This window comes from Neophocaena asiaeorientalis, unplaced genomic scaffold (genome assembly GCF_003031525.2).
Source record: "Neophocaena asiaeorientalis asiaeorientalis breed wild unplaced genomic scaffold, Neophocaena_asiaeorientalis_V1.1 scaffold174, whole genome shotgun sequence".
Taxonomy (NCBI): domain Eukaryota; kingdom Metazoa; phylum Chordata; class Mammalia; order Artiodactyla; family Phocoenidae; genus Neophocaena; species Neophocaena asiaeorientalis.
The window spans coordinates 1,087,182-1,102,464 of record NW_020174922.1 but is presented as its reverse complement, the minus strand read 5'-3'; the positions used below and the strand labels follow the sequence as shown (position 1 = coordinate 1,102,464).

The following is a 15,283-nucleotide window of genomic DNA, read 5'->3' as shown; positions in this document are numbered from 1 at the left end:
GTGGGTGAAATATATGTGCTTCTCTGTCGGTGATAGTGAAGACACTCAGTGAAAACAAAAGAAATTTGGGATCAGTTTGACAGACTTGATTCCTGTGTGTTTTGTGGCCAGATTTAGATTTGAGTGTGGATTCAGGTTGCTAGAGGTAAACCCTGAGTTCTATGCTGTTTGATAAGATGTTATTAATTAATTATGAGATCTGACAGGATCTAGTGTTGCACAGTTATTTAAATCAGCAATTGCTTTGTCCTTATAAATGAGTTGTTTTAAGTACATTTCTTTTGCGCTCAGCGCCTCTTATGTTTCCTTTTAGAAATCCCCTTTGCCTTCCTTGCCGCACAACCTTTACCCTAAGTACAAGTTCAGCAGCACTAACCCATTTGCTGATTCTCTACAGTTCAACGCTGACAAGGTTGGATAATGACCGTTGTCTTGCCATTGCCTTTTGCCAATGTTTTGTTCTTTGTTGCTACTGTGCCTTTGTCCCAGTTCAGTGTTTACTAAATTTGGGCAAGGATTAAAAAAACAAAAAACAAAAAACTGTGTGTTTGGAGTGGGCGTGCAAATCCTTTCTTAAGCACATTTTCTTGCCAGAACCTATTCATTTTTATAGCCGAAATTACATGGCCCTTCTGAAGAGTAAGGGATAATCGTGAGTCCAATGCCTTTCCTATATTTTGGTGTGAGTTGAATTTTCAGATACATAAATTTTTGTTAGTTGCTAAATGTATGAGCTACTTTCACACATAATTTCTTTAAAAACCTTGTATTGGTTTAAATCCTTCTCAGACTTATACAAGGTAGTCCTAAAAGCTCTTCTGTTAGTTAATCACTCCATACATAATTGTGTATATGCAGGATTTTGTTGAATATTCATAAAGTATGTCCGTGTAAATGCCTTACGAGGAAACATGGAACTGTTTCAACATTTGTAAATCTATACTTGGATATTCTCATATTCTGATGAAATTATAAATCCAAAATTGAAACAAAAACTTACAAGAACTTGTATACTATAATTTGATCGTGAAAGGAAGAAAGCTGTTAATTTTTTTCAGGAAGCATTTTATGAATATTCATTGGATTTTTCATGTTATTGTAATATGGATAACCAAAGATGCTATATCTGAAGGAATATGTTTTCTGTTACTGTAGGCATTACAGAATTCAAGTAGAGTTCTCTTCCGTTGTTCCCCAACTAACCCTTTTGCTCCCACACCATTTAAGGTTTGTCTTAATGTGAAATTTTCACAAGTAAGTGGGTGTGTTACAGTGTGCTGTGTGTGTACGTTATACTTGTGTGCATACATGGCATGGAATGATTTCAAGTACACTTTGCATTTTTGCCAATGAAGGCTAAATGGTCTTTGTTAAAGAGTTGTATCTTCACTGGTAAATTTTAAGAAGTGTCAACAGCAAGCTAAATTACATGATCTCAGTAAGAATGAGAGTATCAGGGATAATAAAATAGAACACCTAATTGCCCCTTTAGTAAACCTAGGCTTGTATTGGCTTTATGATTAATCAGTTATGTTAGGGCACCATTTGAGTTCATTCACAGTACGAAAATGTTCTGCCTAAGTAAGATTCTGAATAGTTTTTAGACAAGCAGGTTTTGTTTGTTTGTTTGTTTTTAAGGAAAATAACAGCTCAGAAAAGTTATGCAGAGAGTAAGATCTATAAAATATGCATCCATAAATTTATTAAAATTATGGCAAGTTAGATTTTGTTCCACTTTTTAAAAATGAAATGGGCTTAATTCATGTTTTCTCACATTTTCCATTGTTAGAGAGGTAAATTTTTAAAAAACTTTTAACCAGAAAAATTCTAAATTACATGTTCCTTCCTACCCTAGTATATTTAATGAACCTCCATTGGATCAAATGAAGTTTTTTATTTGTCTGTTTATATTTATTTGTACATTGCTAATTTGAGAGTTTTATGGCACAACACTTGGGAGGATAACAAGGATTCTGTTTCCATTAGTAGTTTTTGTCTGTTTGGCCAATGGTATGTAAACCAAACATTTTAATGCAGCAGATTCTGTGACTTGAAAAATCTGTTGCCCCTAAGTGTCTAAAAATCAGCTCGCTTTGCCGGAAAAATAGTAATTCATGTTTGCCAGGATCATTTTTGGGGTAGCTTAGCATCTAAAGTGTTTTCTGAATCATCAAAGAAAGATCACATTCAGTGCCCTATAGTTTCATTTTTAGGTATATTTTGATTCTTGACATGAATTATTCTTAAGTATTTGTACATGCCTGTCATTTAGTGTGTTCTCTAAGAAATATTTCTTAGTCACAATCTTTTTCCAGATATACACATATAAAACAAGGTATATCAGAGGGATTTTTATACAGGAAAAAAAAAGGTAAAACAAAGAAGGAAGGAAAAATGTATGTTCAAGGCATCAGGGACAGCCTGACCGCAATGTTGGAACTTTAGCTGGGTATCTCTGACTCTTGAGTTAGGTACTCTCTGTCTTACTGTAGAAATTGGAGGAGACAACATGATATAATGGAAAGTGCATTGGATTAGGTTAAGAATTAAGCAAAAAGAAGTCTAGTATCACTGGGTGATTCTGAACAAAATCTTTCACATCTCACAGCCTTGGGTTATTAATCTGCAAAATGAATAAAATGACTTAAGGGCCTTTCTAACTCTAATATTCTGCTTGATAATCTATAATATAAAAATTTGATCAACTGTGTTTCAATTAAAGAAAAAAAGAACCTGATGATACCAAGTCCTTTTTTTTTTTTTTAATAAGACTTGTAGCCCTAAGTGACAGCAAATATACCAGCCAAACTTGGGGTTTGTATGAAGTATTCAACCCTGTTTTCCCATTTTCCTTTAGGGCTACGTTGGTAAGGGGCCGGTGGTTTTGTCCCTTAAAACCAGAGACCCCTGAGATCTGAATTTGTGTGCTCTTTGCTAACAGTCTCCCTGGTAGATGAACCCTGCATGTGCAATGCTCATTTTCATGAATTTGTTACAAGTCAGTTTGAGAGAGGATTCAGGAAGAAATAAAAAATTCTTTAAATATCTTCTCACTAACAAGCTTTGAACTGCTTTGCTTGATTATATGATTAACTTCATTAATTTTTTTCTAGTTTCTTGGAAGCCTTTCCTAGACCCCCAAAATCTTGCCCAGATAACTTTCGAATGAGAATATTTTTTCCAAAAAAGCAAGTTTGTACAACTTTTCATCTTAAGTTATTTAAGCCTTTAATTCTTCACCTTAAAATACCATATAACCATTTAATGGATTGTGCTCTGAACATACTATTTTGTTTAGTGTATTTAAACTTTACCTGAATCCTTTCTACCATTTTTTATATATGTATATTTTCCCATTATTTAATATGTGAGATATTTTAAAGCTACTCTTTTTTTTTTTTTTTTTTTGACATTGCAGACTTATTTCTTTCCGTTGAGTCTTCCTTCCTTAGACTGCATACCCACTGCATTCTTCTTGTTCCCACAGGCTCCCAGTCAGTCAGAATCCGAGCCAGAAAAGGCTCCGCTGTGCAGTGTGCCTCCGCCCCCTCCTCCAGCATTTGCAGAAATGAGCGAGGATCATGCACAGTCATCGGCAAGTGAAATTTCAGCAGATGTGGACAAAGAGGATGAGTTTGGTTGCAGCTGGAGTAAGTTGTCTTTTTGAAATGCATTGACTTATAAGAGGTATTAAAGGAGCTCTGGGTTTCTCAAGGCTTAGGTCCTGGATGAATAAGTACGTTTCACCTTCGGTTATACATGCTGCAGTTTTGTGTGGAAAAAACTGCTGTTCGTTATACTTGAATACACACATTCCTGAGGCATGAAATCATGTTCTTTTTTTAAATCTGCATCCCTGTTCAAGCCCACTTTGCCATTTGTATGAGAGTTAAAAAGGACAGGGCACTCTTTCAGAAGCTGAACTGGATGAGCCATCTCTTGGTCTCGAACAAGTTGTCACCCCCGCTCTAGGCCTCAGATTCCTCACTGTAAAAATCTATTTGTTGTTGCTGGTGGAACAGCCTTGATTTTAGGTATTTTCTGTACTAAGATGGTAACATAGTATAATTGTTGAGATACAACCTTGGGACATTTGGGAAGTTGTTTAACTGCCTCTAAGTTTCAGCCTGGTGATATCCCCCTTTTTAAAATTCAGTTCCTACATTCCCTGTTGCTAACAGTGAATTAGATAATGTTTGAGGAGCCATAATGATGCATAGGAAGCATTCGAAGGCAGCTGTTATTAGGATCGTGGGTGTATCTCCGTTTCCTAAGGAAATAAGCCATTTTACAGGGAAATATGAAGCTCAAAGTTCTGTGTCAGTGCTTTAAAAAGTTTCATTTAAAAACGTAATTATTTCTTTTAAGAATACTATGGTGTATGCTCTTAGGAAGTACAGAGCACAAAATCTGTGCTGCTAAGATTCAAGAAGGAGTCAGGACATGGCAATTTATGAAATTGACGCAGTTAAGAATCAACATAGAATGCATGACATTAGCCAAATAGTAATGTTTTCTAAGAAATGATTTGTAAAGTTTGCACTTTTCTCAGTGTATTTCTAATGAAATTAGAATGTTTTGCTAATCCATCAGGGTGGCCAGAATGTACTCTGAGGAAAACATCAAATGGAATGTTCATATATTGCCATGTCACAGCCACCCCAAAACTTAATGGCTTAAGAAAACAAGTTATTATTAACCTGTCAAGGTGCTGTGGTCGACTGGGCTCAGCTGGGCTGGACCTCCAAGATGGCTCACTCACGTGCCTGGTAATTAGTGTTGGCCACTGGCTGGTTGTTCATCTGGGCCTGGGGCACCTACCTGTGGCCTTGCCCTCTCAGATTAAAGAATAAACTCTACCTCTTGAACACGTGGGATGTGAGGTATGAAAGGTCTCATTCAATGACAGCAGGTACATCAGTGTGTGTGGCCTGATGGCTCTGTGCAATAAGAAAACCCATCCCCTTTATTCTGGATCTTTGTACCGAGCACCAGCCAACATGATGTGACATGTCGTGTAGATTTCCCTGTGGAAGAAAAGCTTCCACTGACCAGTAGAGACAAGTCCTCTGGATGTTCTGCTCTCTGCAAATGATAAAGTAACTTTCTGTTTTAATCACAGTCTTTTGAGAGTTTGTTAATGTGGATCACTTCTTTGGGCCTGATCACCCCAGGTGAACTGATTAATCAGATACTGTGCTCTGCACCCTGGATGCAGAGAAATTCCTCAAAGATTGGGTGCTCCAGGAAACCAGTCTTGACGCCCAGGCCGCCAGTCTATTTAGCGTTTTCTTAACTGCTAAGGATTTCATTTTGGTACAAATATGCCCTTATGATGCCATTCTAAATAACCTTCCATAGTAAAGCGTTTGGCTGTGAATTAGCTCTTACTATCTGTGGGTTTTTTGTTCTTGTTGTGTGTAGAAAATATCAGAGAGCGTTATGGAACCCTAACAGGCGAGCTACATATGATTGAACTGGAGAAGGGTCGTAGTGGTTTGGGTCTGAGTCTTGCTGGGAACAAAGACCGGTCCAGGATGAGTGTTTTTATAGTGGGGATTGATCCAAATGGAGCAGCTGGGAAAGATGGTCGATTGCAGATTGCAGATGAGCTTCTAGAGGTAAGTTCTTGTGGAAAGCACTGAATTTACTCTCGCTGAATTGGTGCAGTGGAACCATCAGTTTCCGGAAAATCCACCCGGGTCTCATATGGTGACTGAGGAAACTACCGCTTCTCTAATAAAATAGATACATTGCCGCAAATTTGGCTCTAGACCAAATCTCTACTAACTACAGCCCATGTTCCCATTAACTTCCATTAAAAGGTTGTGACTATATAACACGAGAAACAATTTTTGCCCCAAGACAGTAATAAAGATCACACTTCAAATACATTTTTTTGTGTGCTGCATTTTTATTAGGAGCTTTTGAAAAAACCAAATGGCCAATCATGCCCTGGTAATGAGACTGATCCACTGAACCTTCTAGGAGTTGAATCCCTAATGGTAGACGTCATGGGGGTGGGGTGTGGCGGGGTCAGATTTGAGGCTAAATAACAAACACAGTAATTCAGCCCGCCAAGCAAAATAAACTTGTGGGCCATACTTTACAGTATTAGAATTGTGTTTGCTTGATTTGTTCGTCCTCGCCTCCTGTAGGCTGGGATCCATGTGTCTTTACGCTGCTTGAACCGTGCCTCCTGTGTTTCCCTGTTGGCTAGGGAGGCTCAGTCAGCAGTGGCTAAATGACAGGATGATTGGCAGTTTCCATTAGGTACTGGGCTGCTTACGCACATTCTGCTGCCTAAACCCTGAATCCCCTGGCACTGCTTCTCCCACTGGCCTATTCCCAGGCCTTGAGTTTTGAGGTTAATTCGGAGCCATGACAGTCAGGGCCTTCCCAGGATGATCTGTGTGGGTCACAGGTGCTTCCACAGAGCCCTTGCTTGGTACAAAGCACTCTAGAAGCTTGTCGCCTGCCTGAATACTGTCCTATAGTCAGTCCAAGTGGTACCTCTTTAGTCCATGGAGATCAGACTACATGCATGTTATTTTAATGTTGGCTTTAAACACGAGCTTTTCTTTTCTCACCATCAAAGTCAGGTTCATGTTCTAGGAAGAAAAATATATATAATATTTTAAAGGGAGAAACAAATGTGCTTTTCATTAGATAACAAATGTGCTTTTCATTAGATAGGATGATCAAAATGTGTGAAGTTAAAATTCTAGGTTCAGTTAATGATATTTATTTCTCATAGATCAATGGTCAAATTTTATATGGAAGAAGTCATCAGAATGCTTCATCAATCATCAAATGTGCCCCTTCTAAAGTAAAAATAATTTTTATCAGGTGAGCATTTCTTTCTGGTTTATTAAATATTTTTCCTTTGCCTTTCAATTCTTAATTCTTTTGAATGAAAATAAAACATATATAAATGTGTGGGTGTTGTAGTTCCAGGTCCCAGAATTTTCTCTAATAATCTGAGTCTTCAAGCTAAAGAATGAAAATCATATGAATGCTCATGATATGATAGGTCAGTGCTTTTTTCCTTTAGAAGTAAAGATGCAGTGAGTCAGATGGCCGTATGTCCTGGGCATACAGTGGAACCTTTGCCTGCTACCTCAGAGAATCTTCAAAATAAGGAGGTATGTAGCTTATGCTTGTTTTTCTGGGAAGATTTGCTTGATACACCACTTATTAATTCAGCTAACAATTATAGAACTCTTGCAGGGATATAAAAGATAAGTAAGACATAGCCGTGGCACCCAAGATGTTTATACCCTAGTATAAGAAACACTTATGTAAATAAGCACACCACTTACATGAAGGCTACTAGTAGAGTCTGCAAAGGGAATAATGAAGGTAGAAAAGGAGTTGACAGTTTTACCTCTGGAGGGAAAGCGAGAGTAAGACTTCATAGGGGAGGTTACACACGAAGTGTATATTGGAAGTAGATGACTTGGGGGCCATAAACATTGCAGGCAGAGCACGTGGATTGAGGACTGGCCTGGAGGCTCTGGCAAGTGAAGAGATTTGATAACTGCAGAGTGTTACCAACAGTGGGAGGCAGGGAATGGGTAGGGTCGGATCATGGGGATCATGGTGCAGACTTTGTCTTTGAGGCCATGTCTTTGCACATTCAAAGAATGAACATTATATTTTTAAAAACTTCTCTGGAAATGGTGCAGAGAAAAATCACAGGTTGCAGGGCAGAGAAGTTAAGTTAAAGGGAGTAGGAACATTATTGGAGTAGTTCAGGGGATAGATAATGAGGGCCTGAACGAATGCAGAAAAAAAAAAAGAGAGAGAAGAAGACGTGGTTATGTCAGATATTTAGGACCCAAATTGACATTACTTCATCCCTAACTAAATATACTCAGTGAGGAAAAATGACTGGTTGATAATCTGTTTATCCAACAAATATTTGTTGAGTATCTGCCTTGTAATAGGTTCTGTGTTTTGGGCTGAGAATAAACTGGTGAATGATACAGACAGGAGGTATGAGGCTTCCAGATATCCGACTTGGTGACTCGATTGATGGCTAACTTTCATTAAAATAAAAAAGAGAAGCAGATATTTGTAAAAAAAAAAAAAAAGTAGAGAACATTCTCTCTGAGGCAACTTAGGAATGAAGTGCCTGTTGGAAAGCCTGGTAGGAGTGTCCATGGAGACGCCTGGTGTAGAGTTTAGAGATGAATCCCCATAGATGCCGACTTGGGAGCCATGGGAGCTGAGGCTCTGGCTATGGCAAACATTTAGAGAAGAAGAGGGCCCAGGTCAGAAATGTATAATATCAACAGTAAGGAGGAAGGCTGACAAAGAGAGGTCAGAGATGAAGAAGAACCAGGCGGGCATGTTGCACAGCAGCTGAGGAGAGCCCCGTTGAGAAAGGGTATATTCCACAGCCTTGAATACTGCAGGGAGCTCAAGTGAGAAGGTGAATAGAGTTCTTCGGATTTCCCAATTAGGAGATTATTAGTGATTTTGAGAAAGCAAATGATGGATAAGAAATTAGGAAAGACGAGGCAATGGCTAGAGGGTGACAAAAAATTGAGTTCTTGGTGGGAGTTCTGTTTTGATTTGTACATGCGTTGGATACATGCTTAGAATGATGAGTAAAAGGAGATACGAGAGAGAGAAAAGCTTAAAATTAGAGGAACCATGATAACTATCAGTGGGAAAAGGCATAGAAATGGAAACGCTCTTCCCTAAATTAATATCCATACATTGGGTTTTTCTGTACAGAAGATGCAGAAATCATTGTTTCATGCTGGTGAACTAACTCACTGATCATAATGGTGAACTGAGTCAAGTGGTTTTTCAAGATTATAAGGGAGAAAAATTTATTTTCATAAGAATTGTACCAAATATGTCCCTTAAGAAAATGGATTTTAGTAATTTTCAGGTAAAGCAATTAATAGCTCCTAAATACACTTGATGACTACTAGCACAGTAAAGCATAGTGAATGGTGCCTCTGCTGGTGTTCTGTGTTTCAGTGCTTGCACCGTTTGGAGCTGGGTTCTTGTTAGATAGCACTGTGGAGTAAACCCAGGCAGTCTTGAGGAGCACCTTGTGTCTTTGTGCTCCAAAATAATTGCTGTCTAATCACACCTCACTCGTATTTTAAAGAGAATATAATGTTCATAAATGTCATGAAATAATAAAATAGTAATAAGGAATTACAGCATATGAAATAATTTTGTTTAAGTAGTCCCTGTATTTAAACAAACAAAACTACATAACACTCAGTTGCCTATTTTGTCATTTCTTTCCCTCTGTCAGGCTGAACCGAGTGTTACTACTTCTGATGCAGCTGTGGACCTCAGTTCATTTCCAAACGTGCAACATCTGGAGCTTCCCAAGGTAAATCTGCTTTGAATTGGAGTGAAATGATGTGACTTCCTTGACACTGGTGTGTTAATTCACTGGTTCTCAAAACTGGGCTCCAGACCAGCTGCATCAGCATCAGCACCCCCTGAGAGCTTGTTAGAAGTACAGGTGTGTGGGCCCACCCTGACCTCCTGAATGAGGAGCTTTGGGGGGTGCCCCCGCATCTTGCGTTTTAATAATAAGCCTTCTCTGTGATGCCAGTGTGCACTGAAGTTTGAGAACCACTGTGCTAATTGATACTTGGGCAGGGACCCAGCTTTTCCTGCCTTTATGATTATCCCAAGGTATGACATTTAGTGATCTCTCCTTTGATTTATTTACCAAGGACCTGCTATGGAGGAAATAGAAAGAATAAAGAAACGGAAGTTATTGTCTTTGTCCTTCGTGAAACCGAAAGCTCAGATAACTAGAAGTCTCACCGATAGGCATCCCTGAGGTATTTGCTTTTGCAAAGATGAGCCTTAGGTTCAAGTGACCAACTTTAAAGAAGTGGTTTGTTGAACAGATGTTGAGCAGCACCTGTAAATGTTTTCAAGTGCTGCAGGCTCATGCTGGAATGCAGGTGGGCAGCGGATGAGCGGAGTAGAAGCAGAAAGAGTAGTGACCTGCTCAGGGAAGAGGAGAGGAAGGGCAGAGGTAGGGTGGTGGGATAGAGGGATTGAGCATGGAATACTGCAGCAGAAAGGGGTGCTTCCTCTGCGACTCCCCAGCTCCAAGGCGTCCAGGGCAGCAGAGGCAGTCTGTCTGGATTGAATCTTTGTTTCATCAGGTCCAGACTTCACACATTGTGTGGTCTGGCTTTGCCTCCATTTTCTTACCTATAAATTGGAGATGATAGTATTACCTCTGATAATATTGTAATTATAAAGATTAAGTGAGTTGTTTATAAAGTGGTGGGCATAAAGCCTGGCATGTGATCAGATTTTGTTAAGCATTCAGTGTAAAAAAAATACTGTGACTCTTCTTGGCTTGATTTCTTTTTTAAAAAATAACTCTACAAAAATGGATTGCTGTGGTCTTATCATACACGTTTAAGAAAAGTCATCGTGGGCAGTTTGCGTTGTGGATAGAGGGAAAAGAAGTTATTAAAGCTTTTTCTATCAAGAAGTCCATACACTTCCATTCAAGAATCCCTCATTCTATTGCCATTTAAGAGAGAGTCGTTTGAGGCAGCTGGGGGAGAGGGGACTGGATATTCTAGTGGAAGTCTCTGAGTTTGTATAAAGGAGTACGACGAGAATGGATGTTAGGTAAACAGCCAGCAAATGCCGTCTGTACTTGGTAAAGTACTTTTCTGACTACAGTTAGGTGAATAGACAATAATAGAATCAAATCTCAGAATTGAGTACATACAGCCATGGTAGATAAAGAGTATTACTTATTCAAACGAATATTTATTTGTGGTAGTAGGAAAGAGCATTGGTGTGGAGTGTCCCAAATAGAGGGTAGCTCAGTTTTTTACATTTGGCATCAGCATTGAGACTTGTCAGTCTCATAGCACGTTGACCTTCCTATTCAGTGTGCCTGATTCTTTGACCAGTAGATCAGAGTTCGGGGTTTCAAAATGCTGGCAAGCTTAGGCACTTTATCTGAAGTCAACTTGATTATATCCTGTAGAGTTATAAGTAGAAGGAATGTGTGTGTGATAGCAACACTTTTGCATAGTGTGTCAGGCTTTTAAGCCTTTTCTTACTACACATGATCCTCACAGCAAACTTGTAGTTGGCAAGAATTATTTTCCCTTTTTTTTGGAGATAAGAAAGTTGAGGTTAAGAGATAGGTTAGGTAACGTATCCAAATTTCTAGAGCTAGCCAGAAAGGAAATTACAGCTGAGCTCTGCTTTCCCTGAAAGTGTGTGATTTTCTCTGTATACACGTGAAAAGAGCAGTGGCAGAGAGGATGCACAGTGACAGTCGGAAAGTCGTCAAGCATTAATCATCATTGCAAAGCCACAGTGTTGATAATCTTTAAAATGATGGTGAAGGCTTATCTCACTGTCGTGATCTTAAATGTCTGGTGGCGACATTTGCTCTCATGTATACATTTCAGAGAAACCATGGCAAGATTCCCTTTTCTCTCTTTTGCTTTCCATCTCCCTAGGTGCAAACTCTAATGAGAAAGGTTGCTAGCTCTAACCAGAATGAAATGTGTAAAACCCTATGGTAATTTTGTTCATGTAAACGTTAAGAAAAGGTAAAACCCAATGTTATGGAACACTTGGTTTTCATTAAAAAAAAAGTGTGGAAAATATAGACAAAAGTAGGTGTAGCTCTTCTAGCTTTGGCAGGTTTTCAGTGCAGGTCTTTGGGTTCAGAGTTGAGAGAATTTTCACTCCGCACCACATCAGAACACGAGTATTTGAAGTAACCAGTCTGGGTATTCCGCCCCAGAAAGGACAGCACATGAGCAGTCATGGCAGTCTGTCTGCTAAAGGAGGAAGGACAGCAGAAAAGGATGAAGGGGCCAGTGTTAGCGGTTATCTCTAAGCTGTAGGCCAGAAAGAGGAAGAAGGAGGATACTTTGGTGTTGAATCACTTAGTTAGCCAGTTACACAGAGCTAAATTCTCAGACGTTGTACAGTCATTAAATTGTTGAATACGTTTTAGTTCTCTAGATATTTTGTTAGAGTTACTAGAGATATGTTACTGGATATATATGCTAAAGATACTAGAGATAGTGGACATATGGGAGGAGTGAAAACATTTGACTATTTATTTGATGGAGGAGAATTTAATCCCATTAAAATAATTGAAAGTTTGCTTAAGAAGAGATTTCTCATAGTGGATTTTTTTATTTTTTATTTTTTTTATTTTTTTGCGGTATGCGGGCCTCTCACTGCTGTGGCCTCTCCCACTGCGGAGCACAGGCTCCGGACGCGCAGCCTCAGCGGCCATGGCTCACGGGCCCAGCCGCTCCGCGGCATGTGGGATCCTCCCGGACTGGGGCACAAACCCGTGTCCCCTGCACCGGCAGGCGGACTCTCAACCACTGCGCCACCAGGGAAGCCCTGTAATAGTGGATTTTAGAACAGTTTTCTTTTCTAGCCCTTGGGTAAGAAGACAGTGTTCAGAAGTTTCGGTCACATACCTTTCCATTTGGATAAATTTAACCTGTTTCACGTTTTCTGAGTGTTTCTGTTTTTGCTTCTCTAGGATCAGGGGGGTTTGGGCATTGCCATCAGTGAAGAAGATACACTCAGCGGGGTCATCATAAAGAGTCTAACAGAGCACGGGGCAGCAGCCAGGGTGAGCCTTCCCTCTTCTCACTCTCAGAAAGTGGTGGGGAGGGAATTCTTTCTGTAAATTCACTCAGAATCTTCCATGTTTCCATCTAGGATGGACGGCTCAAAGTTGGAGATCAGATTTTGGCTGTAGATGATGAAGTTGTTGTTGGCTATCCTGTTGAAAAGGTACTTTTCCAAAAGAAAGCAGATGAAACCATAAACTCATCCTTGAACATGGCTAAACGTGTATGGGGAGGGGGGGTCAGTCATAGGGAATCAGAGCTGTGTAGCTATTTTAGACAGATATCTGCAAGGAAGAAGAGATTCTTTGGAACTTATTTAATTTCTACTTTCTGTTTTCCAATTAAGATGATGTTAAGGTATTTTTTGTTACCTGATAAATTCAGGATTCAGTCAGCATTTTTGATAAATATCATTTCAGTTTTTCCTTAGGAAAACTTGGAACTTCTAAACAAAGTTCAACTTAGTATTAAATCTAAAGGAATATTTTTTAATGGATGTTTGCTCCTATAAAATATCCACTATGTATATTGCTTTATAAACAGATTTTAAAACTCAACCATTAAATGTATAACTTTTATTGGGGTTAAACAGTTACTTGTGCCTGAGTGTCTTCCTCCTCAAAAGTGATGTTAATACCGTACTTACCAGGAGTCTCATTTGAGGCCTTTCGTAAGTGCTAGGAAAAAAACCCTATTTTTCTTGAGATTTGGAGTGTCAATGTTTCCATTTCTACATTGGCCAGCAAGATGCTTAAACCATTTTTAAATTCCGTTTTAATAATTGTATGGGTTTGATGCTTTAACTCACATGTGTATGTTCTAACTTGCCGTTTGGCTTGATTCTTCTGTTGCACAGTGTTCCTTATCTTGCTTTTAACCTAAGCGTTTCCATATTATTAAAAATGTTTGCGTAAGCTGCTTCGCATTCTCTGTAGAATCAGAAGTGGGTAAAGCACCCCATATGTCTTCAAAGGTTGTAAGAATCCAGAGAACTGGGCAGTATTAATTAGAAATGTAAAAAGTTGAAAGCCCGTTACTTATATAATGAACAGTATGGTCAGAACTAGACTTATAGCAGAAATTAACTGTGGCCTTAATCAATATCAGGGAATTGGAGAAACTAGAAAGGAACTGCAACCATTCTTGCTTGACCACTCAAGTCCTGACAGGGAAAGAATTTGCCTCTGACTCTTCTCTCAACCATAGATGCTTCTAGTTTCCAGCTATAATAGTGGAAGTATAAGTCTACTAATTTGCCTGTAAATTTTATTTCCCCTCTAAACCAACACCCTGCCAGTTTATTAGCCTTTTGAAGACAGCGAGGACAACAGTGAAACTGACCATTCGTGCTGAGAATCCAGATTCCCAGGCTGTTGCTTCAGCAGCTGGTACAGCCAATGGAGAAAAAAAGAGCAGCCCCCAGTCTCTGATGGTCCCACCGTCTGGCTCCCCGGAACCAGAGCCCATCCGAAGTAAGGGCTGGTCTCCTGCTAGTCCTGCGCGTATGACACATTCAGACTCAGTATCGGGTCCCTATGTGGGAGCCACCTGCCTGTATGTAGCCCACTGCTTGAGAGGCCGTAGTCAGGGAGCCTGTTGGTGAAAGGGTGGTACAAAGCGAAGGACTCCTGAAGCAAGAGCACCGGACTGTGAGGCAGGGGATCTGCCTGCTGTACATTAACCATCCATAGAGCCTTGGGAAAGCCATGCAGCCACTCTGAGCCTCAACTTGCTCATCTCTAGGACAAGGGAGTGGTACTCCTTGCTCTCCAAGGATCTTTTGCTAAGGATATCTGTGATTCCAGGTATCTTACTAATACATTAGATACACCATTTTGTACATTCCTTTTTTTATACTACTGAATAAGTAACTTAACTTCCAAGAGCCTCAGTATTCTCATTTTAAAATGGATACACTGATGCCACTTCACTGGTGTGAAGTCAACATTGCCTGGCACGACATCAGACTCTTAAAAATGCACATGTATGTAGTTGATATGAGTTGTATCCTTTGAGTGTAAATAGTAGATACTGTCAAAGTAGATGAAACAGTTGTATGTAGAGCACGGAATGAAACTTTTGTGTATCATTAAAATGCCAGTCTAGTACATTGAGGCAAATTATTCCTTTGAGTTACTTTTTTGAGAAAAATTACACTGGCGTTTAATAAAAGAATAAATTTCAAGCTTTGCAGCACTGAAAATAAAAGTACTTAAAAACATGGCTTTTGGGGCTTCCCTGGTGGCGCAGTGGTTGAGAGTCCGCCTGCCGATGCAGGGGACACGGGTTCGTGCCCCAGTCCGGGAGGATCCCACGTGCCGCGGAGCGGCTGGGCCCGTGAGCCATGGCCGCTGAGCCTGCGTGTCCGGAGCCTGTGCTCCACAATGGGAGAGGCCACAACAGTGAGAGGCCCACGTGCCGCGAAAAAGAAAAAAAAACAAAAAACAAAAAAAACATTGCTTTTTTTCTGCAACTGGGGAAAAAAAATCTCTTTTGGCCTCCAGACTGAAACATTCAGTTCTTTTGAACAGGTTTTTAAGGAAACAGCAGTTTAAAACATTTGTAATATAGTTGGTTGAAAAGTCTTTTTTTATTGAAGTATAGTTGATTTACAATATTGTGTTAATTTCTGCTGACTCACCTTT

The 15,283-nt window shown here is 39.6% G+C and overlaps 1 protein-coding gene across 4 annotated transcripts in view; it reads left to right on the top strand.

The window, feature by feature from the left end:
• Window positions 1-15,283, top strand: part of MPDZ (multiple PDZ domain crumbs cell polarity complex component) — a 131,484-nt gene that overhangs the window by 99,892 nt on the left and 16,309 nt on the right. For all 4 annotated transcript variants that reach the window (XM_024760483.1, XM_024760482.1, XM_024760481.1 and 1 more), the window contains 8 exons: window positions 3,488-3,650; window positions 5,425-5,621; window positions 6,758-6,849; window positions 7,055-7,145; window positions 9,284-9,364; window positions 12,545-12,637; window positions 12,727-12,801; window positions 13,936-14,110. In XM_024760483.1, coding sequence (XP_024616251.1) covers window positions 3,488-3,650; window positions 5,425-5,621; window positions 6,758-6,849; window positions 7,055-7,145; window positions 9,284-9,364; window positions 12,545-12,637; window positions 12,727-12,801; window positions 13,936-14,110 — 967 coding nt within the window. The remainder of the gene's footprint in view (window positions 1-3,487; window positions 3,651-5,424; window positions 5,622-6,757; window positions 6,850-7,054; window positions 7,146-9,283; window positions 9,365-12,544; window positions 12,638-12,726; window positions 12,802-13,935; window positions 14,111-15,283) is intronic.